Here is a 25,182-nt window from a genome sequence, read left to right as displayed (position 1 = left end):
ATGCTTTGATTACTTGAGAGAGAGCTTTACAAGTGTCGCTAAGTGTTGGCTAAAATGTACAAATGAATGGGACGTCCTATTTTTAGGCATCCAAGCTTTACCCTAAGTTTCTAGAGAATTCCTAACCTCCTCAAATGGAGGGTTCTAGACTACTAGACTCCACTACTCTCTAGAACGTTCCCACCTCCAAAGGAACATACATACATACAAGGAGGTTCTACACAATTCCTAGCTAGAATGTCCAAGACTACCCTAGAACATTCTAGAACACCCTACTCTTATGTACATACATAGAAGACCCTAGATTCTTCTACTATGTACAAGATGACCCTTGAATATTCTAGAGACATCCCCTCTAGAATACTCCATCAAAAGAAACCTTTAGAGAAGCCCGGAACCTTCTAGAAGCATCTCACGTTTTCTAGACTGCCCGCTGCCCAAACTCATACTTCGGAACCTCCGTTTGGAAAACCGACACCACCATGGTCTTCCTTGGCCCAAAATATGGTGGACCCCGAAATTTGAGCCCATTTGGAGTCCATTAGCCCGTCCAAATGGCCTATTATTGTGTTACTGTCAAGTGGGTGTTCATTAGAAATATAAGGCTATATCAAAATAAAGCTCTTTAGGGGGAAGTGCTTAGTTGAGCACCAAGGCAGGCCCCCTAGCCCCGACTGTTGCCTTGCTGCCTAGTGACCCTCTTGACGCCCATCCTTGGTGTGGGAGATGACCCGTGACATTATGCTCCTTATATTTACAAATAATATTCACATATTCCTTCATGAAATATTGAAATGTTTACAAAAAACCTTCTACTTGCTTAAAATGATAAAATTTTCCTCTCAACTCAAAAGTGAATCACTCCCCTAACTCTTTTTCTCACACTTAACTTTCATTCCAACCTGTTAAACTCTTTTCTTAAAAAAAAAAAAAAAACCTATTAAAATCTTTAAAGGGTGTTTGGTTTGTATGTTTTAGGTATGAGATATGAGGTTGAAATGAGTAAATTTATATCTAAATTGTGTTCAAGAAATTTAAAATCTAATTTCTAAACTCATACCTCAAACCTTCAAAGTGTGGGAATGTTTAATTTGTTTAAGAAAAATCTGATTTTGAAACTCATACCTCAAACCCACAAATTGTGGGATAGTTCAGAAAATTTGGAGATGGGTTTGACTCAATAGACTCATACGATACCTAAAGATGGGCACGGGCCGTGTCAGCACGCGGGGCGGCACGAGCCCGGCACGACTCCGGCACGGCGGCCCACCTATGGGTCGTGGGCCGTGCCGTGAACACAAATTTGGGAATCGGCACGCCGGCACGGCACGTGGCACGAGGGCATGGCACGTGGCACGACCCGGCACGACACGTGTTTTATTCAATTTTTTTGTGTTTCGGCTTATCGCACTAGTAAATTTTTTTATTATATGCATTGTTGTTTTTTGCTAAATTAATAAAATTATTTACAGAAACTTAAACATAATTAGATAAATAATTTATATAACCTTGATTAAAATAAAGTTGTTCAAAACAAGATATATTAACATTAACATAAACATAAATTAATAACATTATTTATAAAAATTTAGTTGTACTAAAAAAAAAAAAAATATATATATATATATATCGTTTTTTATTTACATTTATTGTTACAAAAAAAAAAAAAAAAAAAAAAAAAAAAAGTGGCACGGGTTGGCCCGCGACCCGGCACGGCATGGCCCGCCAGGCACGTGGGCCGTGCCGTGCCGTGGGCTGGGGTGTGCCACATTTTGGCACGACACGCCCACCACCGCGGCACAGCCAGGCACGACCCGTTGCCCATCTTTAACGATACCTTTAACTATCAACATATTCCCAAACACAATGTATTAATAAACCAAATTCCAACCCCATTTTGAAACCTTTGTCATTTTGTAAACCTAACACTCCTTTAATATTCGTATCCAAACCTAACAGACATGAGTAGGGGTGTCAATCGGTTTTGCGGTTTGGTTTTTGGTTCGGTTTATCGGTTTTCGGTTTACAACGGATCGGTTTTTAACGGGTTGGAATTATTATCGGGTCAGTTCGGGTCGGTTTTAAATAATTTCGGGTCGGTTCGGTTAGGTTTGTTTTTATTACAGTTTCTTTTCGGGTCGGATTCTAATCGGGTCGGGTTATAATTGGTTCGGGTCATAATCGGTTCGGGTTAAAGTCGGTCGGTTTAAAAACGGTGTTTGTCAGTTTAAAGCGGGTTTTGGGTCAAAACATATCGGGTCCTAATCGGGTCAGGTTGTAATCGGTTTAGGTCATAATTGGCTCGAGTTGAACATAGTCGGTTTGTAAACGGGTTACGTTAACGTATATATCCTAGTATATCCTCAACATTCTATAATTAGTTATTCCAGTAGATCATACGGAGTATTAATTAGTTGTTTAGCTTTAATTAAGTCCCTTTTCTGTATAAAGATTTTCAGGATCAAATAATAATAACAAATCTAGAGTAAGCTTTTGATTCAGATTTTTTTTAATACAATATAGTGTTCGGCTTTAAGTTACAGGTTGTAAACGATTTGGGTTTATCAGGTTTTTGTCGGGTTTAATCGGTTTCGGTTTACAATGGGTCGGGTTGCTATCGGGTTCGGAAGTACTCGGTTCGGGTTGTTCTCGGTTTCGGGTTGTATCAGTTCTGCTTGATAACGGGTACGGTTCATTAACGGTTCTCAAACATTCGGATCGGTTCAGTTTCAGGTTTTAAAAAATCGGGTCGGGTCGGTTTACGGTTTTAAAATAACAGGTTCATAGCGGTTCGGTTCCTTTCCGGAACAGTTCGAAACGGTTCGGATTCACCAGTTCGGGTCGGTTTTTGACAGCTCTAGACATGAGACATACTCGCATTATACTCGTTAAAGGGAGCATTTAACATAATAAAACATGTGTAGTTGTCAAGTTAACAATTACGCATAAAATTACGACCTCAAACTTTACTTTGTCAAACTTGTAAGTCACTTTTTCTGTTGTACTCTCCTACTGTCATACATACACACTGTCCCCACTCAAACCACTGTCAATACTTTGACACTATATATATATATACACACACATACAACCACGCTCACTCATTTACAACTAACCAAAATCAACAAACAATCTCCTGCAAATTTAGCAATTTTGCACCACCAAACATCCATGAAGTGCAAGGCAGTGAAAACAATGGGTTTATATAATTTGGCCGCCGTATTAGCCGCCGTGTTGCAGCTGGTACTGCTTCCGGTTACGGCGAATGCTGCGGTGTATAAGGTTGGGGATTCAGCTGGTTGGACCACCATTGGTAACATCGATTACAAGAAGTGGGCTGCTACCAAAGAGTTCCATCTCTCTGATATTATTGGTACTCCTTTTATTCTGTCAATTTTTTTGAATTTCGTTTGCATGTCATTTAATTTTGGTGTAACTATAAATTTCTTTGGGAATTGGTTGAAAGTTGTCTTAATTACCTGTGTTTAATGCCTCATTATGATTTCTAATTGGAGTTTGCATGATTTTTTTAGTTGTACTGTAGTTCTATTAAACTGTTTTTTCAATTTTGACCGTGATTGTAAAAAAAATAAAAATCAAAATAGGAAAAACTTTTAGAAACAGAAGAGTATGATGTTTGTCGTATTTGACGATATTTGACGAAAGGTAGTGCAGAGTTGAGTCATTTTTGTTGGATTTTTGCGCTGTGAATTGCGGCTTTAAATTTTAATTTTTAAAAATTAATCATGGGATAATGACAAAACCCTGTAATAATTTAGGGGTGATTATTAATTATTTTAAAAATATATAAACATGCTTTTTCTACTAATCTTTGAAATTAAGCACTCGCACCTTTCATTAGATTGTTGTTCTGTTTAAAGTACCACCATACCAGCATTCAGCTTGCATTATAATCTCTTTGGCTAAAATAAATAATTTTATTGGTATTTTAATTTAAACTAGTAATATGACAATTAACTCAGAGTCTTAGACGGAGGAGCTCTAAAATTGTTTGAAATTTGAACTAGTAATATAACTTTACATACTATTAAGCCGACTTTCTTTGAAATACTCCCTCCGTTTCAGAATGATGTTCCTATTTCGTAAACCGATGCAAATTTTTACCCATCTTTGACCGCAAATATATTTAATCTCACACTAGCAAAAATTATAAATGTTAGATATTAATAATCTACACTCCAAGACGAATCAAACTAGATCCCACATGACTATATTTGTTCCAATAGATTAAGAGAAATTTAAAACATTCTCTTTTTTTTTATTTTAAAAGTCAAAGATTTTAAACAGGAACATCATTGTTGAATGGAGGGAGTAGTTAATTGGGTGCTAATAATATTAATATGTCACAATATATGTTGAAAAGGATTAAGGTACCAATACTCATATATATTCTCCGTTCACGTGAAATTGATAGTGTAATTTGAACTAGTAAGAGGTAAGACAACGATTTATTCTGGATAAAAAGATTATGTACATGAATCATTGAATCCGTATCCTAAAGCGATTTGATGGACCTTTTAGATTTGGCTCGTTCTGTTTGAACATGTTGGATGGATGACATTGACAAGTGATGTTCATGAAACAATAAGCAAGACAACATAGGCAAACTTATGGATTAGTGGGGCAGTGGGGATGTTGCTTTCTTGAAATGATGGTGTTGGTGGAAAAATATCAATAATGTTATTTTCAATCTTATTATACGCATGCTATAATAATCAATGGACCATTAAGGTAGATGTTTTTTTACCAGAAATGACATGAACATTATACCATAGTTCATTTTGAACCCCAAATGAGCTTAAAGGGCAGAATAAAAATGTAATTATATTCGTTCTAAAGCAAATGTAATCATTTACGTATTTCTTTTTTCTAAAATATATCCTGATCAGAATGTTAACCGTACTTCATAATTGTTGTCATTGCACGCCCTCTAGTTGTGTAATAGTTTTTTTTATCCAACTTGGGTTACCCACCTGGCCACCTTGAGCTTTTAGTTTATCTATCCAACATGTGATCGAAATGTTGTTTGTAAGATGATTAGAATGGAACAAAGAAAATATTATAATGTCGGATTTTAAATTAAAGGTGTTTTGATTAAAAATCAGACTTGATTTTTGTGGTCATTCGTACATTATGTTTTAATTTGATTATTAAATCATTATTTTTTCATTTGATCTAGCAATAATCATCATGGTGCAGTATAAAATTGGCTGACTAGTAACTACCAGCAGTTGTAGTATACTGAGGCCTGAGGGGGAAGAGAAAGTTAGGGCAGTTATGAGTCAATAAAATTTTGCACCCAAGCGCTAGCATAGCACAAAATTAAAGACAATTTCGAATGAATTTCTTTTTGTTATGTAGCCTACATTCTCTGAATGTGATCATATGTATTGAGTTTTAACCTACCTTCATTTAGCAGTAAATTCTGTGGATTTATTTCTTCTTGAACCATTCTAGCCTTATCCATTTCCTTGGCTCGCTTTCTTGCAATTATGTCGTTAAGTCAAGGCTCAACATAAGCAGCTTGCTGTACTTTTTCCATGGTGCCTCGTAAACACTTTTGTCCTTTTTATTTATTCTTCACATGTTGTATGTTGTTTTAAAAGTAGAAACCTGGTAGCTCATGTGAAAGTTTATGGACTCAAAGTGGAAGTGGTTGGAGGAGCTACCTGAATCAATCTTATGCCAAGAAAACAATTAAAAAACTAAACAATACTTGCATTGTACTCTACCAGACTGTTTGGCTTAAATTATGATGTTACTCTGTATATTGAAGCTGTATGTTTATGCTTTGATACTGGCTAGCTCATAGTATAAGGTTCACGGCAAAATGTTAAATCCTCTTTCCAATTGTTGTGAAAGTTGGCCTGTTCTTTCCATTCAATGACTCTCCTCTTTGTTTGCAATGGCAGTTTTTCAGTACAATCCTCAGTTTCACAATGTTATGCAAGTGTCTCATGCTGCATACAGGGCATGTAATGCATCGTCCCCTATTGCAACTCACACTACAGGAAACGACACCATCACTATCACCAAGCGCGGCCACTACTTCTTCCTTTGTGGGGTCCCTGGTCATTGCCAGTCTGGGCAGAAAGTTGACATCCATGTACTCCACAGCACCACTACTTCCATGGCTCCATCTCCTGCAGCCTCAGTTGCTTCATCCCCTGCAAGCCCTGTTGCCAGCGCCGTCTCTCCTGGTCCTTCAAGTGCTGCTGTAGCTGTGACATCGTCAGGCTTACTAAAAGGGCTTGTTAGTATAACTGCACCTGCAATGCTAGCATTTTTGCTTGGTTCCTAGTGTTTGATGTAGCAAAAGTAGCAACAAGCACAGATAATTGTTGAACCTACTGTTTTGACATTGTGTTTTTCCTAATGTAGTAATGGAACATAAAAGTCCTGAAAGACAATATGGTGGATACAAGTCCTTCCAGTAAATGTTAACCCTGTGTTTTTGCAAAATCTAGAGGACCACATGTCCTCGTATTATCATATTCGTACATACCAGCCTTTTTCCTCCAATATTTCTTGAGTTTAACAGCATGTGTTTCTCAGAGTTATATTCTTGGCGGTAAACATGAAAACATCAATTCAAGCTAATAAAAATTTACTTGTAAGATTTTTCATGAAAACCTAGAGTCGCCGCAGTTGAGTACTATGTGTAGAGTCATGTCATTACCTGTTTGACCTAAGTTTTACATAGTTTCAGAATATTTAAGGCCTTTACATGGTGTAGCATCCACAAAATACAAAAGGAACGAGTTCACAAGACGCATATCCTTGCTACCATGGCTATAGTTTATCTTCTTTTAATACAACTTTAGTTTGGTTGTTTAAGCTCCTGTCAATAAAAAAAAAAAAAAAAAGAAAAGGGCTTAAGCTCAATTGAGCTTTGTAGTTTTGCGTTTCATATTTGTATGCTGAGAGTTTGGCTTGTTTCAGCTCAGCTCAAACAGCTCGTTTCATTACCATTTCAAGCTCGTGCAAGCCCAAATGTGAATGAGATCAAATTGAGCTATATTAATCAACCAATATTAAATTAATTGAACTACATTAACTCAATGGTATCTATATGCTGATCTCATCAAGTCATTGAGATGCCTAAATGCCAAGATGTAATGGGATTAGAAGTAATTTCCTTGGCACAAGACTGGATGTTGAACCCGTCTAGTTGTAAGGATTAAGAAAATAATACTAATAAGTAAAAAATAATATAAAAAAATAATGATGAATAAAATAATACTACGTAATAAAAAATTTCCTTGCCACAAGAGTGACGATCATGAGGAAAAAGAAATAATGATAAAAAATTTGTAGCTGTGAATATGAAGAAAGGAGAGAGATAATTAATAGATATTTTGCAAATTACGAAAGTATAGCACTTAAAAAATGGAGGAAAAGTTACTCCTCCCTCCCTCTCAAAATTAAACTAACCTTTCGAAATGATTTCATTCTATAAGCTGTCATTCTGTTTTACAATTTTACACTTTGCAACACAAATATGTGTGATTTTGCTGGAATTTTCCAGTGTACAGGAAAAAAAATAAAAAATTAGAATTAACAAAAATGTTCCAAGAATGCAGATAATGAACTCCAGCCAGGAGATACCAAAACCTACACGATTATAGAATTAGAACTATTATTTATTTTGCACCAAAACACCATTTATAAGTGGTTGCTCCACATCTACACTTCTTGACACTGAGCCTCCGTTACGATATTGAGCTCTGTCAAATTCACAAACAAGTACTAAGTTAAGAGAGCAAAAAGATGAGAAAGATTGCAACCATTCAAACCTAAAATTTTACAGTGCTATAACAGTAGAAAGTAATGCTATCCTTTATTTTTTCTTTGCAAGTTTCAACTCTACTCCAATTAGCCTCAATTTCTGGCCTTATAAAACCCAACTTTTCTGCGCTGATATACAAAAATGAATCTGATTTTAATCACGTTAGGCCACCTAAGATATATTCTTTCAATTTATCACTACACAGTATTAACTTCATAGCTCACCGACTAGCCATCTCCCATGATGTGCAACACCAGGGGCAGATAAGAGTTGGTGGTGTCATGAAAGAAACTTGATTAAATAGAGGAGAATGTAGACATTTGTGCAGAAATCAAAATTTCTGCATTGTCCAAGTAGATTTTAGCATCAGAAGAGAAATGACAAGCGAAAGTCAGGACAGGTGTCAAAAGGAGATCAGAAGCACATTACAGCCCTAAAGTCCAGGGAGTTTCGTTCTTAAGGAGGATAGTGAATTATGAGGAGCAGTGAACTCAGTGGCTCAAACAAAATTCTTCCAATAAGGTCAATCAATTATCACACATTTATTAAACACAAGTTTTCTATACCACATTTCACATAATTTGTGAGCTACTCCGTAATAAACATGAAAGACATATCAACAGTAAGAGACCTTACACTAGTCGATTGGAGTTCTGTGTCCAACTCATCATCACTCTGCAATTAAAACCATAGTTTTCTTAAGCATGATTCAAGTAAATCAGCATAATGAAGAGACAAAAGATATGTCAATAACATACCTCAACTATCAAATCCTTTCGTGATATTAGACCTAAAACACGTGAAGGCCTAGGGACAACCAATAAATGCCTTAATCCTAGTTGACGGAATAGATTATACACCTGAACAAACCAGATGATGCAAGATTGTGAAAATTCATTTCACTAGAAACATGAAAACAGAAAGATAAAATTCTAAGAAGTCTGAGTGGTCTACCTTTGTCAACGACATATCTTCAGGGACTATATACGGTGATGGGTTCAAAAAGGGGGCGAGATCTATGTACATCTCTAAATCATCCTGGCTCAGATGAATATCATCAAGGCTAAGCCCTGTACTTGAAACTGGTTTGATGAATTCACTATTACTATGCCTGCAAAGAGGAAGCTTCCATCAGTTTACCAGTTGCACAATACTATAAACCAAGGTTTAGCAGATTACAGGTTACCTTATCGGGAAGGATCCACCTCTTGAATCACTAGGCAAAGAGCTAAGTTGGAAATCCACCTTGGACTGAAGAAGCACCAAAAAGTGACTGCGGTGGGCACATCACGTCACATCAGTTCCAAGTTATTTTAAAGTCACAGATGCGCAACAAAATCAAAAATATAGAATAAAGGACAAAAGTGCTCAAGGAAAACCTCCGAAGCATCAGTCCTATAATGAGCGTCTCTCCACTCCTTGTGTGATCTATCACCTAATTGGCAGGTCATACACGAGAATAAGTAGGCAATTTTCATGGAAATGCTGAAGCCATTGACTTATTCAACTTACAGGGAAGCCATTGTGCTTGTTGCATCTCAGAATAGAAACCGCATCTGAAACCTTGATAACACGAGGAAGACTAACAACCTTCAAGAATAATGTTAAAGCAAAAAGTTAGCACAACACTCCCAAAAACATATGTATGGCACATATATTCTCAGTTGAAAAACAAGGCAGAATCCTCATATAGAACTGACCTTTCGAGTTCGACAACCATCTTTTGCAGTCATCCTCCGCATTTGGTATTTCGGTCTTGAATCAAGCAAAGGGATACCCTTCAACCGAGCTTGCTCTTCATACAAGCCATCGTTGAAGGCATCACCAACAGCCTGCACATCATTTCAGAAAATCAATCATTTAAACGAAAGATGACACATCGACACCCATCCATACAAATGAGCTATGCGCAAAATAATTAAAAAAAAATATCAATTACCCAGAGCATACCTTTGATATAAGAAGAACTAGCATGATAAGGGGTAGAAACTTCAAATTATTCGAGATTTCAACCATGATGACACAAAGGGACACTGTCACCCGCATCGAGCCTCCTAAAAAAGAAGCAGCACCCAGAAGAGCATATCTGTAACGATAAAAGTCATATTGAGTTAAAAATGCAGCAAGAAGGGAGCCAATTACAGCCTAAGTTTCTGCAAAGCACATAACTAATCACATTAAGTACTAGGTTCATCCGTTCATTGGCATGGATGCTCTCGACAAGAATATGAACACTCTTCCCAAAACATTGAGAACTGTAAACAAAAGTAGATCCACCCAGTCATCACATAAGCCTGCCTAAAGCAAAATAGGGAGGTCAGATTTACAAGGTGCTACTACCATGAGGTAAGAGACTCGGGTCACTAATTAATTAAGCTTAAAAAGTCACTGATTACTCTAGAATTCCATAGCACAGTGGTGAAAGAAAATTAAAAAATAAATAAATAAATTTAACCAAGCAATTCCAAAAGAAAATCAAGAGAGATATTTCCCTTTCTTGAAATCCACAACCAGAATCTAATTCATAGGTGTTACCATGGTTCATATCAAGTAATTGTTCAAAGGATGGCTCTTAAACTACTTTTACAGATAGCAAAAATAAGAAAATGAAAAGGGATGGCTCTAAAAGATAGGTTACATCCAACAAGACATCAACATGATTCAAACCACCAACATCAGCATCAACACACCAACGCCATCCCAAGGCCTCAAAAAAGCTTTTGCCCTAGGGATAAAATAAAATAAAAAAAACAGCTTTACTCCTCCAAAACCAATGTGGCTGATACCAATTGGCCTTTTGTCAGATATGCCATGACCTTTAGGTACTCCACACTTAAAAGCAAATCTAATTATTCTTCAATTTGTCTGTTGCTTATACAGGATATAGCGAAGAAGAAAAAAGACAGAATGAATGCTCACGTTCCTTCTTCTATGTTTGGCTTTTTATAGAAGCTGACGACAAACATGCCAACAAGACGGCCATAAGTCGACCCTATCATTATTCCGGGAACAAACTGACCAGCAGGAACAGCTGTTCCAAATGTGACCACTGCCAAAGTGTAAAACATAACCTACAAACACGGGAAAGATACTTTAGAGTCAATAAGCAGCCAACTATGCACAAGTTGATATAAGGCACACTAACTTCCATCTTTGCTCCAACTAGTAAAATAAAAACTTAATTTGCCTTTTATCTCATTTGTACAACTATAACAAATTTAAAATTGTTCTAGCCCTGCAGACCCTGCAACAACAACATATTTTAATTGCAACTGAACATTATAAATCATTTTTATGGAACCAGTAGGAAGGTATGGATATGGCATAAGAGTTAATGGCTCCCAACTCATAATTCTAGGGCTTGTTTTGTTCACCTTATTTTCACTTATTTCAAGAAAAAATAAGTTCGATAAAGGGTTAATAAGGGGTGGTTAAGTTTGAATAATAGCTAACATAAGTTATAATAAGGTCTAACAAGTTTATAATTTTATACTTGTATTAGACAAGTTCAGATAAGTAAACATTAGGTGCATAAAACACACCCCTACTACATTTTGACACACCTTTGGGAAATATATATTATTACTACATTTTTTAACATAGAGGGAGGATGGGGGTGGGATGTCAAGACTCGAGTGGTTGAAGGCAGCAAAACAGAGACTAATTTCAAAAAATAAAGATAAAAAATCTAACTCTTGTAAAACAGCAAAAATAAAATGCACACTTCAAAAATAATAATCATCTATGCATGAACCTCCTTGAAACAAACAAATATTAGTGTAAAGTTTATCAGATACTGCAGCAGCACACATCAATATATATATTATAATTATTATGCCCATCCAATATCATGCAAGTTCAACAACACTAATTTGTGTAGGTTATAATAGCCAGCCAATGAAAAACCAAGGAAGCAAAGAAGAACATTGTAGCCACAAATGGACAAAGGTTTCCTGACCATATTTGTCACCTAACTCAAGCACCTAGTATTTAATAGAATTAAAATAACTTCAACAATGAAGAAAAAAAAAACAATAAAGAGCGAGCCAAAGGGTGTGCATTGGTGCTAAATTATCATTTAAATAATTGATCAATGCCGCTTTTTGTTACAAATTTTTTCATATAATTCATGTTATGAAGAGAGAGGAAAGAGGGAAATTAGGGTTCGTGTTAAGCAATAGGTTTTTTAAGTACCAAACACCTTGGGAAAGCATTGTACGGAGTAGTAAATTAAAAATGCCCCACACAAAAGTCTGATTTTTCGAGGCTTAGGCTCCATTTCACCAGCCTATTTTTGCATAACTTAGCGTAGCTAAGCTTAATATTTGCTTAGCTTACATTTGCTGGAAAAAAAAATAACAATGCTGACACTTTATTAAATAAGTAGAGGAGAATGGAGCCTTAGAGGAGTAGAATCCCCGGCTCAAAAACAAAACTTATGCTCACAGCTTCAAACCAAGGGTGATGGAAAACATAAACAAGAAAAAAAAGACATACCAAAAAGGTTAACAAGCTCTGAGCACTGTATTCATGAATCGTTTTGGCGCTAAATAAATTCCTAATAGCATCATCCTGCATATAAAACCAAAATCTGTTGGAAAAAATGGATGAGCAGAAAAGCAACAGCTGAAAGTAACAAGGCTTCCACATTATCTAAATCACCTGTGTGTTGAAGAAAATGGTAGCTAGATCATTGTATTCCTTGTCATTGCGACAGTAAAACTGTAAACGACAAAAAATATAAAACTATGAGATATAATCAAAGGCTTTAGAATAATATGATTGAACAAAAATACCATGCAGAGACAATCTGCATCAGGACGTAAGCCCTAGTATCTCTTACGGGTCTTGCTAGCCTCGCACAATGCATCACCACTAGCACAATCATCCTAATGATAGCTCCCTTACCCTTAGACATCCTATGATAAATTGAAGATGGTATCCTGTCATGTTACTCAGACTCTTCACTTATACTCCACGGGTACCTAAGTCTCAACAATAACATAGTGTGGGCACTAATATTTAGTCTTAAACTCGAAATCAAAAATAAATAAATACAAATAACAATCGTATAACCCCCAAGTTTGAATGCTTACTGCACCGACTGTGATAACTGTGAGTAACATATCTCCATTGCAACCACAATTTCATGGGGTCCGCTACACTAGGCAAGTAGGAAGAGTATGCAACACTCTTTAAATTCCCTATCAAGGCACAGCTTAATCAGCTCAAGAGTCATATTTATATTAAAATGGTTATTTCTTTTACCTTCTTCACCAACATGGATGGAAAAGAGAGATACCCAATTTGTTCCTTTAGTTGGGGCCTGTTCATATTTACTTAATTTTCAGTTCAGTTCAGCTCCAATCAGTTCAGTTCAGTTTCAATCAGTTCAGTTCAGTTCAGTTCAGCTCTTTACTTCCCTCTCACATAAAATATTCATTTCAGCTTAATTCAGTTCAGTTCAGTTCAGCTCCAATCAGTTCAGTTCAGTTCAGTTCAGCTCACTTCAGTAAATATGAACAGGCCCTTGGTTATGCTTCCTGTTTTCATCCATTTCTTTTTTCTATTCATAATCTTACTTTATTTCTATTTTGGAAAACTTTTGTTCAAACCTTATTACTTCCTAAACCCAAAATCTCACATGGAAGATGGAACGCTCTCTTTCCTACCTTTTCTTAAAAGAACCCACATGCAACACTCTCTCCTACTTTGTCTTACACAAAACCCATTTGCAACACTCTATCTCTAGCTCACCTTGGTCTTTGAAACCAATAAAATAAGAGAAATGGAGTATGTTCTTTGGTAACAGGGAGTTGTGTTTTAAAGAGGTTTATCGTCACTAAGCTCTCTAATGTGATTTTAATGATTCAAACTAGACAAATTAATTACTCCTTACAATTCACTGATTCAACATATGACAAATACCACCACAACCACCCAATTTCACCACAAAACTCCTTTAAAAACACTTAACAACCGAAAACCAAAAAAGAAAAAATAAAATGAAATTTAGCACTCCAACATATTTTAGCCATAAGTTCAATAAACAGCTAACACACAATATCATAACAAGAGATACAAATCAATAACCCAATACATTGTAAATTTTACACCCGAGCCCATGATGCTCATGATGGTCCCAAATGAACACATAGTAAAATTATCAACATTCGATTAGTAAATTATGAACATTTAGTTCAAAGATTATGAACATTTAATTTCTAAAGTTCAAACAATATGAACAGTCAGTTCATAAATTACGATAATTTAGTTCATTTATTATGAACATGTAGTTCTTATATCACCGACGATAATAAACATATATGTTCAAAATATTTGAGCTATATGGGCATTGTAGTCACGAGTATAGCCTTATCAAACACATCTACATCACTTTAATATTGACGTATCAAGCACCTAACAAGAATTTCATAAAAATCTCCATAACTTAACAGAATGTAGATTTTACAAAAACTATCTGGAATCCGTCTTAGCCCTAACTTCTTAAAACCATAACCGACAGTATAGGCAATTAACCACAAATCCGATTTTGGGTACCCAAATCAGGAACTCTATTTGGTCATGAAATCGGCTAGCCAATGTATGAAGATATGTTTGAATCCCAAACCAGAAACAATTGCTAAAACCCGAAATTTAAATTATATCTAACTTACAACTTTGAATTTGGGATGTAAATACTAAAAACTGATGTTATTTTACTAGGTTAAATATAATAGAATGCCAATAACTAGAGATGTCAAACGATTTCGATTATGGTTCCAGTTTTCATGAGCAGATTTGATAGCAAATATTCAGAATTTGATCAGGTACCCAGTTCTTGCTCAACCTTCTGGGCGAATGGAGGTTATTTTAAACCCCTCTCCACACATTCACCTTTTTCAATATTTTCCTGATATACATATATAGTAGAACTGTAGAATAACAAATATAAAATGTAATGGAGGAAATCCTTTTCCTCATGAACTGATAGTAGGTCCTTTTCTCCCTCTTCTGATCGTAAAACTTCCAAAAAAAGAAAATGGGAAAGATAGTTCCCATAAAACTCACTAATGTCTATTATCAATTCACTTTTACTTGTGCAAAATTCACAGCATATCAGCAAGTAAGGAAAAGCAGGCACTCTTTTGCTTGGGTTTTTCTATGTGCTATCTTGTTCCAGAAAAAAAATTGAGATTGTAAGTTGTAACCTCACTTTTATACAAGTCTCGAGTTTTCAACAGTACCCCACTTTTAAAACCACAAGGATAACTTTGAGACTTATGGTAAAAGTTAGGGTTCAGCATAGATTTATACAAAAACAGGTACACACCATAGAAAACCCTTTGGTAGTTTGCTAAAAGAAAAGAAATGAGAAAGAAAAGCGCTACACATGCAGTAATTGCAATATTGCATGGTAGCAAGAAATGCTTAGATCACCAAGACAACTAGAGAGATGAATAACTAGAAGCAGCCATCATATCTACATGATAGGTAATATATGTATGACAAGCAACCATTAATTATTTCACTCTGAGCTCATAGAAACACAATTATCAACATAGAAATCTTCTAAAATTTTAGTTGCAGTAAATTTCAGTAAACCTGATAGATTTAATATAATAATGCCAAGAACTTGCTTAAAAAGCAGGATCAAGCTTCAGAATTAAGACTGTACAATGAATGAACAAGATGAAAGAGTACTTACATTTACATAATTTCCATACATTCCTGGGGGATTAGGACATCCAACTTCTGAAGCAGGACAGGGGCTGCATTTTCTTAGAAGTGGTAACCCAAAAGAAATTGCAGAAGTAATTACTGAAATAAGGCAGACTTCAATCATCTGTTGATGAAAAGAGCATGAAAATGAGAAATCAAGAAAACAACTTAATTTACAACCCAAAAATGGAGGAGGAGGAGAGGGGTGGGGGGGGGGGGGGGGGGGGGTGGGGGAGGGGGAGAGATCACCAGAACAGAATATATAATACACTGTGAAGATCAACAATAACCTACTTTAACTCGTGTCCCTTTCTTGTGCAAATAATTGCGACGCCAATAAGTTATATAGCGTGTAAGTTGGTTGAATAACGCCCCTACGAAATTTCAGCAGCTGTCACATGATGAAAAAAAAAGGGAATCCTGTCCCATACAGAATATGGAACAAATAGGATAGATAAAATAGCACATACTCACCAAGAAGACCACCGATCACCCCAATAACTGCCATTGGCAATAGTTCCGCAAATGAGTAATCCTCTTGACCACTGTAAAAACAAAAAGGCTTGGTTAGAAACCAGCAGACAAAAGTAAGAATTGATAAAATAATAGCTGAGAGAAATTGAAGTTCTAACTCTGAAATATCCCATATTATGAAGCCACCAGCACCAAAGTGTCCACACTTCCCACTCTTACACCATGACATAGCAGTACGTACAACAACCGCAACAACAGCAGAAGTAAAAAAGACACGCCACATAAGCTGACTTCTCCACCTTTAAGAAAAAAATAAAATAAAATAATACGTAATACATAAGTAGATGGAGATCAGGAAAGGAGATGCAAAACCATCTAAAATATTACATAACCATCAATATGACTGCAATCAGGAGATAAAAAGATTATTATACCATGATGTAACCTCCTCAAGTGCAAACAATACACCTCCAACAGGAGCTCTAAATGCAGCTGCAACTCCAGCTGCACAGCCACAGGTCACCTTTTCAAAATATGACATAAAGTAAACTCATTAGTAAGGATGATTAATATATACATAATTCACATAATAAAAACTTAAATACTACTCTCTTTGATCTTTTTTTTATTCTACTTTAACTTTTTTTGTCTCACAAAATGATTCCATATAGGAACAACTAGAAGGAATGGAGGGAGTATATTAGAGAAGTAGGAACAGCAAAGACAAGTCCACTGTCAATTAGGATGAGAGAGAGAGAGAGAGATCAATTAGTGGGCATATATATTTTGGAGAGCACCTTGGAGGCTTGCATCAATTAGTTCCAATCCTATAAATATCAGGAAACAACTTAATTCATATATTTAGCAACTCTCAAGTCTAATGTTCATTTTTCTTTTAGCCATGCCTAATAGGTGCTTCCAAGCCCACCTCCGGATTGTTTAGTTCCCCACTTCTTTCTTCCCTATATCGTGGCATATAGCTATGGTTTTGTAGTCACTAATTTAATTATGAACCAACTACCACTACAAACAATCATTACTAAGGATCCCATTTGTTAACACCAATTAATGTCCTCCCATGTCTCCCTCCCTCAGTATCTATCTGATCTCCCAACTCTTCATCCACATAACACAATTACCACAATTGTCAACCTTGATACCAGTATACCACATGACCACAAAGTTATGCGACTAAAATGTTATTTGGAAAAAATATTAAGGAATTATTTACACCCAAGTAGAGTTATAAATAACCAGGAACAAAGAAGAATGAAGCAATTAATGGTAAAAATATCATGCTCACATTACTTGGATGGTTCAAAGAAAAGTAGAGACCAGACAAACAAGGAGCAGTTCATGAAATAAAGGTTATTTATATGTCAATATACTTACAAGATCACGACGATCTCTATCGCTATTAAAACCTTGAAGCCATCTTGAACTTAAATGGTATTTTGTAGATCCACCCTGAAATCATGCATCAAAAGTTTGAGTTAAATATTAGGCTTCAAAAGTAAAATCTGAGCACAACATAATTATGACCTCTATGACAGACAATAGTGATTGAACTAATGCAACATCAACATAGCAGCTTATATAGCCAAATTTGGTAAGATCAATTTAGTCCAACAATTGGGTACACTACATCATCTCAATCTCAAAGAAAAAAATTCCCTCATCTCACAAGTCCAAAACCCTAGTTATAAACAGAGGTAGCCATAAATTTTCATCCTTTCTTTGCCATCAACAAAAACTCAATGCAATTGTCTTAACAATTTCGTGAAAATTTATAGAAAAACAATGATAAAAGACACCAACATATTTTTAAAAATAGCCAAAGATCTAGTCATAATTTAGGTTATTTTAAACCACAAGCAAGCAAGGTTCATTAAGGGAGGCACTCTTGATAACAATAAAATTAATTTTCGGTGTGCCTTTCCCAAGCTAATAAAGGCACTTGACCTCTATCACCTCACGCCTAGGCACGACTTTCATAGAATGATTACAAAGGACGAGGTTAATAGAGATGACTCAATTCAATCCTAATATTTCAATAATGCTAGTCCAACCCTAGAAACGTTGGAACGAACCGAAATCCCAAAACAAGAAAACCCAATACACTAATGCAGCCAACAATGACACATGAGATGAGTCACCTTCAATCTCCAGTATACCCTAAGAAGGGCCACCCCACCCCAACCCCTAACTGCAATGCATTTGCGCACCTTCCACTATTATCTTTCATTTAATTGTACTACATAAATCAATGCCATAGAGCCCCAAGTCCCTTGTACACTTGCCTGAGAATAAAGATGTCCATGCATGCATCTAAGCTTCTCCTATAGTCAATTGTAATCCTATATATCACTGACCCCCCCCCCCCCCCCAACCACATAACACCCCTTCCCTCCCTATATATTTTGTATATATATTTAAGCTCTCCCTATCTCTTTGCACCATTCTTCTCTATATCTGTTTCAAACATGTGAGACAGATGATTTATCATTCAGTTTACTATTCTGAATTTCAATTCTGCAGCCCTTAAGCCTAAACCCCTAAACGTTCCCCTTCCCATAATCCCATTATACTAGCTAAGGCCTTTCATCAATGTATTGGTTTTAGCCCACAATTGGGGCTTATATGGGTGCTTTTTTTTTTTTTTTTTTTTTTTTTTTTTTTTTTTTTTTATTATGGGTGAGAGCACACCTCTTCTTTGCATGACCTTTAACTACTTATATATGATTGGACAGTGCCACTGCCAATATTTTTTCCACTATTCTGGAAAATTTATTAAATATGACCCCCTCATTTGCACCTAATTTAGAGAGATGCTATAAGTTAAAGTGCCTTGCATTGTAGGAGGAAAAAAAATTCACAAATACAGCAAAATAGTCACTTCCATCAGTTCCATGAAAAATTCTTACCAATCCAGCCACAGAATGATTATCAGGCCCACTTACAAGCAAATAGAGGTTAATGCAATTATACAAAGCATGAAGTATGGTAAGAACCTAAGACCTAAGTACTAGAGAGGGGGGGGGGGGGGGGGGGGGGGGGCACAACTATAGATGTATTAACACATACTTGTCCCAGGAGAGAAGCTATACAAGCACCAATATGAACAAGAGGGCCTTCTTTGCCGAGGGCTAATCCACCTCCCACTGAACCAATGCTTCCAAAGATCTTCAAAAAAATTGAATCGACAACAAGAGAAATGATAGGATTATGGTAAGAAGATCTCAAATCTGGTCAACAGAATAAAAGACTGGAAAATGGTAAAGAGATACTTCATACCTTTCCAACTAACGTTCTAAATAAAAGTATGCCATGGACATCAATTCCTGTAAAAAAAAAGCATTCAAAATTGTGTTAATTAAAACGTGATGAGATGCCGGTAGGATTTTGTAGAAAACGGTATGAACTGCTTACCATTCAAATAGCCTTTTATTTCTGGAATACCGGATCCAGCTGCAGCTGGCGCAAAATGGGTAACTATATATACAGAGGAAAAAACTAGCGCTAAATTGAAAAGCACATAAATTAGTAGTCCAGCAAGATATGATTTCTGAATTATGGCAAATGTCAATGCGAATTTCCACCCAGCAAAGTTTTCAATGGAGATATTTATAAAAATAGCAGCAAGTCCAGTGCCTGACAAATTGACAATTACAAACAGGCGTTAACATCAACAAAAACTCAATAGAGATATATTCCATCAAAATTTAAGTTCAAATATGCAACAAATAACGACTATTATGTAATTCATGTAAAAACAGAATAAACACAAATAAGACATTGGATTACTAGCTCAAAACAAAGATAAGAAATCACAATGTATCTAAATCAGATTTTTGCATAGAAGGGCTGAGGAGCAGTTTTATCTGGCCTGTATGACTGTACGCCATTATGCGGAATAGGTAGGGAAATTTAGTCTCCCAACAGACTTGTTTTGTATTTTATTAGGGTATGCAATATGCTAAATACTGACTGCCAAACATTTTGGGTTTGTTATATGTAAAGTTTCGGTTTATTGATCAATTTATTAGAGTTTGCAGGAGCATCCAGCATTCCAGCCAGCATATTTACACTAATTATTGTAAAACAGAATCCTCTATTTCCACATGTCATTCCTCTACATTAAAGAAATCTTTGTAAAAAAGCAAAAATAACTGACAAGACATTAAATTATACAAGTTGATGGGATTTTCCACATTTCTCCTAAACTTACTCCCTTCGTCCCTAAAATATTGCCCCTGATATTAAAAATGAATGTCCCTAAAAGAATGCTACATACCTTAATTGATAAAATTTCTACTTGCAACCCCACTTACCCTCTCTATCTCTTAACATAAACATTTGTGCCCACCTATGTGCACAAATTCACACTTGGTTTTTAAAAAAGTGACAATGAGGTTTAGGGCAGTTTAGGAACAGAAGGAGTATCAAATAATTATCTTTCAATTACAATCCATTGTTATCCTCGATGCATTGTCCTCACCTTCCCATTATCTAATGAGTACTTCTCATCTATCTTCCTATTAATGAATTAGCAACATCTACATAAAATACTACTATAGTAGTAACCATAAGGGCACGGCATATGATTCATCAACAAATAGCTTGACTATCATTTACTTAAGGGGGAAAAAAAAAAAAAAAAAAAATCTTATAACAACAATGTCAAAACCTTAATCCCAAAGATTGGTCAGCTATATAAACCAACACAACCAAGAATTCATCTCCAGTGGTGATCAACCATGATCCTCTCCCTCCAATCCCTTCTCTCAAGTCCGCTCCTTTAAACCCAAGTTCTTCATAGCATTTTTAACTCCTTTCCTCCAAATCATCTTAGGTCTCCCTCGACCATTTGTAAGACTCACATGATCCCAGCTTTCTACTTTCTTCAATGGTATTTCTTTTAGTATTCGTTTCAAATAAACCAACATAACTGGTTCTCCCTTATTTTACCTATCGACAACTACAACTTTCCTCCATATATCTTCATTGCTAATTATATCCCTTAAGGTGTACACACATCCATCTCATACACGTCTTTGCTACTCCCATCTTTCTAACGGTCGAATAGTCCTTTCAGAAAACTAACAATCAAGCCCATAAAGAACCAGAATCTGATTACTCAAGTTTCATCCACGAAAAGTGTTAAGGCTCATGAGTGTCAAAAGAAGGAAACATGGTCGAATGGTCTTTTCAAAAAACCAACATTCAAGCCCATATATTATCGAAACGAATTTAACAAGACCCCACATGATTATATTGTATAAATCACAAAAGACAATCAAGTGAGTGAGTGTTGTGAATAGTGCAAAATCACAAGCGTTGTGCCTAGAAAAAGAATAGAGGAAGTACATATTACCAAAACTCCAACTTAAACAGAAAGCATACAAAACCCAATTTTATAATCCAGGTCTAAACATGCACACACACTAACGAGAAAATTATGCTCTTGTTATAGAATATCCACTTATAACTCTCTATTTATTTCACCCAAACTTAATCTCATGGTTCACATCTTGTTCAATATTGCTTTTTTTTTCCCCTAATGACCTTATTGAAAATTTGCAATACATTGTTATCTTAATGATCTTTCTTTAGTGGCAACTTGGTTGATCTAAAATGATTTCACAGTTGCTATTTGGATCATGTTAAATATGTTAGATAACAAAACCTACTTTGCACATGCTTACAAGATTCAGAGTAATGTCTACCCATAGTATAATAAGTAAAATACAATAGAGAATTTGATGTATCCTTGTTATTTCCGACGTTAGGTCCTTGCACCCAAGGATGTATTTAGGTTTGTCTAGGCATGAGGCATTAAAAAGACCTTGCATCACTGGTTTGTCTTCTTTTAAGTGTTTTGTATTGTAATTTTTAAGACACTGATTGTTTTAGGATAATTAATACTTATACAAAAGCTAAAGTAATTCATTATTTTTCAAAATGTGCATAATGTAATAAAATAAATTCGTTACAAACAGTAGATTGTTTAGTTCAATCTATAGTATTGAATTGGTTTCCTTTAAATCACATATAAGTGATTTAAGTCTATAGTTTTCTCATTTGTATTGTAGCCTTCTAACCTGTTCGTTTACAATGATTTGCAAAGTCTAAATCCATGTATTCATACAACAAAATCTTAATGCGTATTAATTGAATTTCAAAATGATCTTGCTTTAGTGAAGCCTCATTAAGACAACCATTCCTCCCACACTTTTTTAACATCTTCAGTAATCCTCCCCCCCCCCCCCCCCCCTCTCTCTCTCTCTCTCTCTCTCTAATATTTTCAATAATTATTCATTCAAAAATTATAAATAAATCAATATATTAACCCATTAATATCTTTAATCACTATTCACTCAAAAAAAAAAAATTGAGAGTGTGCATTGAGAATAGTCCAACAACAATTTGGTATTAACATTTGTTGTTTGTTTTTGTATATAAGTAAATAAATAAATTGGTAAATTTTGACACATGAATAGTGCAAAGAGTTGAAGTAAGAAGGTTTTTCAGGGGACGAGGGGAGTACTTGCATATAACCAGTTGAAGCAAGTCAAAGAACCAACTTAAGCTATAAACAAGTACTCCCTCCCTAAAAGGTCACATTTTATGGATTTACACGATTAATAAGAAAAATAAGATAGTGAAAAGCAATGATTAGATATCAAATATATCAAACATTAAGGCATTAAATTAACTTTGAAAATAGGAATATTTACATTGGGAATAGCTAGAGTAGTTAAATATTTTTGTAAATAGGAATGGTTGCATTGGGAGTTTGCAATATTTTTATAAATGGGGATAGTTACATGAAAAGTAGGTACATATGAGGAAAACATGTACAAAAATTTTAAAAAGTAATTACTTTGATCAAGGAAATAATTGAAATGTAAACATTAATGTAACCCTCTTTCAGAGAAAATACAAGCTAAGATTAACTAACATAATCTGAAATTGAAAGTGAGCAACAAAAACATGAATGTTTTAATTTTAAATTATTGCGCTAACTGCTAAGTCATGATTCTAAAATCCATGATATAGGTTTTTTAACTGCTTGTAATATCGTTGGTTGCCTAGAGTCGCTGAAGGTTCTCCAGTGCAATCAATAGTTCCAAATTCCATGCTCACAGTATCACGGTAGAAGTGATTGAAGGTCATGGAGTCAATACATTCTGCGAGTCTACAATCACATAACTTAAGGTTGACAAATATTAGTGAATCTCATTTTACACACCATAAGTAAGCCAATAAATAATTATCGAACATGCACACATCTAAATGTGACTTATGGAGGGAAAGGACGAAGTTGTGTGTAAATTAGGCAACTTTGGTTGGCAATAACAAAACAAGTATACAATCTATTGACTATGTATAAACCATCTTACGGCTTGTTCAAGCGCATCCCAACGAGTCAATAAACCAACCTAAGAAGCTAAAGCTCAAACTTACCTGATCTGGAAACATTAACGAGCATCGAAAGATTCGAAACAAATGATTGAATTTCAACAAATTGAGCAAGCCATGACATCAATGCTGCGAATGCGAAATAAACATAGTAATGAAAATAAAATAAAAAACTCACCAACGCCGATCAATAGCGCGAGGAACCACTTCAAAGACACTTGATAACTTGCAAACAGTTTCCCCCTCGTTTCCTACAAAATCATAAAAAGAAATTAAAAAAATGCAATCAAATTAGATAATGAGATCCAAATAAAGCGAGAATTGAACCTGTTCTTCTCGATAAGCATAATTTTCGATAACTTCATAATCAAGGCTTTCGACACCATTAAGATCATTCTTCTTAGTAATTCCAACTTCATCAAATTCTCCCTCCTCTGAATTTGGCAACTGAGACCACACCAATCTCGCAGTTTCCATACTGTTTTGGATATGATTCGACAACATTTCCTATGATTTAGATCAATCTAAAACCCTAAAATTCCAGCTTTCTTCTTCAAAATTAAGAAAAAATTAATTTTGGGGGATAATTGATCCCTAATTTAGCATTGAAGTGAGGAAATCAGAGATCGAAAGAGCGAATTTAGTTTGATAATCGAATTAGATTCGCAATTTAGGAATTGAAGTAAGGATGGATGAAGGTGTAATTATGAGAGAGAAATCGAAGCAGGAGCAAAGGTTTGCCGAAATAGGGAAGCGAATTCTCGGTCTCCTCGGTATGTGGTTGGACTGTCCTTGTTTTCTTTTGTTGCTTCGTTAAAGAGCATTGCCAATGAGGAAGTATGAATGAAGTTTCAATATGCATTTGCAAATGCAAATTCAACAGGACGGTGCTGTCTACCAACGGGGTGGGGCCTGGTAAACAGTAAAAAGCAAAGTTTAAGCAAAATTAAAAGGAAAAAGGTTGTATATTGGTATAGAGTAAATACAAATTTATCTCAGGTCTCCGTTTGGTTTGATGTAAAATGTTTTCATGAATAATGATTTTTTCATTATTTTCCATTTTTCTTTGTTTGGTTTGTTAAGGGGTGAAAATTTTAAGGTATAGCAGTCTGTACCTTGCTTGGTACAGACAAAAAACGCGGAAAGAACATCTAGCTATTTTATAAAGAACATATAGTTACTTTATAAAAAAACATGTAGCTGTTTTGTAAAAAACATCCAATTATGTTTTTGTTTTTTAAAATATATTTAAAGAACATCTGTAATATTAATAAAGAACATGAAAATATTATGTAATGAACATTATTTATATATATCCACCATAATTTTAAGACAAAATTCAAAGAACAATGCACAATAAGCAATGAACATATATCACAAATAAAATTACATTACATTGGCAATCAAAGAACATGAGCATATGTTCTTTTCACTCTTTTTTGGTGCAAATATGTTCCTTTTACTTTAGGTATATGTTAATTACATTTTAATAATATGTTCTTTTCATTACAGCTGTACGTTCTTTACATTTGTATAGTATGTTCTTTCCGCAAAATAGCTGTATGATGCAAGGTACCCACACCTGTAAGAATCACACACTGGTTAAGAGGTGAAAAACAATTTTTCCAAGGGTGGAAAATTTCATCCTTAATGATGGAAAACATTTTCCTTCACAAAACGAGGGAAGCCACATTTTCCTCTCTCCTCCTTACCTCCTTTTTTACTTTCCTCTCGTTCATCCTTACAATTACACT

At 35.3% G+C, this 25,182-nt stretch overlaps 2 protein-coding genes across 4 annotated transcripts; one reads left to right on the top strand and one right to left on the bottom strand.

Annotated features, from left to right (window-relative positions):
• Positions 1-2,955: 2,955 nt before the first annotated feature.
• Positions 2,956-6,524, top strand: LOC145582035 (mavicyanin-like). The gene is made up of 2 exons (XM_081639071.1): positions 2,956-3,373; positions 5,934-6,524. The coding sequence occupies exons 1-2, from the start codon at positions 3,172-3,174 to the stop codon at positions 6,320-6,322; spliced, it is 591 nt and encodes a 196-aa protein (XP_081495197.1). The 5' UTR covers positions 2,956-3,171; the 3' UTR covers positions 6,323-6,524.
• A 923-nt stretch (positions 6,525-7,447) lies between these two features.
• Positions 7,448-24,271, bottom strand: LOC145583037 (chloride channel protein CLC-d-like). 3 transcript variants are annotated; one of them, XM_081640148.1, is made up of 23 exons: positions 23,756-24,270; positions 23,607-23,679; positions 19,436-19,657; positions 19,301-19,347; positions 19,091-19,189; positions 17,399-17,473; positions 16,441-16,529; positions 16,165-16,305; positions 16,007-16,077; positions 15,827-15,906; positions 15,519-15,656; positions 12,473-12,532; positions 12,308-12,382; positions 10,730-10,881; positions 9,761-9,896; positions 9,511-9,642; positions 9,323-9,400; positions 9,190-9,245; positions 8,997-9,083; positions 8,765-8,921; positions 8,569-8,670; positions 8,442-8,485; positions 7,448-7,748 (listed from the first exon to the last, which is right to left on the bottom strand). In XM_081640148.1, the coding sequence occupies exons 1-23, from the start codon at positions 23,930-23,932 to the stop codon at positions 7,661-7,663; spliced, it is 2,379 nt and encodes a 792-aa protein (XP_081496274.1). In that variant the 5' UTR covers positions 23,933-24,270; the 3' UTR covers positions 7,448-7,660. The 3 variants fall into 3 exon arrangements, with proteins under 3 accessions (XP_081496274.1, XP_081496272.1, XP_081496273.1); XM_081640146.1 differs by having other exon boundaries at positions 16,007-16,305; positions 23,756-24,271; XM_081640147.1 differs by having other exon boundaries at positions 8,447-8,485; positions 16,007-16,305; positions 23,756-24,271.
• Positions 24,272-25,182: the final 911 nt, after the last annotated feature.

This window comes from Chenopodium album, chromosome 15, assembly GCF_948465745.1.
Source record: "Chenopodium album chromosome 15, dcCheAlbu1.1, whole genome shotgun sequence".
In the NCBI taxonomy this organism is placed as follows: domain Eukaryota; kingdom Viridiplantae; phylum Streptophyta; class Magnoliopsida; order Caryophyllales; family Amaranthaceae; genus Chenopodium; species Chenopodium album.
The sequence above is the reverse complement of the archived record's forward strand: the minus strand, read 5'-3'. Positions and strand labels throughout refer to the sequence as shown.

What these genes read in the sequence shown, in the direction of transcription:
- LOC145582035 (XM_081639071.1), top strand. Translation starts at nt 3,172, where the DNA reads ATGAAGTGCAAGGCAGTGAAAACAATGGGTTTATATAATTTGGCCGCC. An exon ending in CCATCTCTCTGATATTATTG is followed by an intron (nt 3,374 to 5,933) that starts GTACTCCTTTTA and finishes TTGCAATGGCAG; the next exon opens with TTTTTCAGTACAATCCTCAG.
- LOC145583037 (XM_081640146.1), bottom strand. Translation starts at nt 23,932, where the DNA reads ATGTTGTCGAATCATATCCAAAACAGTATGGAAACTGCGAGATTGGTG. An exon ending in AATAAAAGGCTATTTGAATG is followed by an intron (nt 19,348 to 19,435) that starts GTAAGCAGTTCA and finishes TTTTTTTTACAG; the next exon opens with GAATTGATGTCCATGGCATA. An exon ending in GAAAGGATTTGATAGTTGAG is followed by an intron (nt 8,486 to 8,568) that starts GTATGTTATTGA and finishes TTTTAATTGCAG; the next exon opens with AGTGATGATGAGTTGGACAC.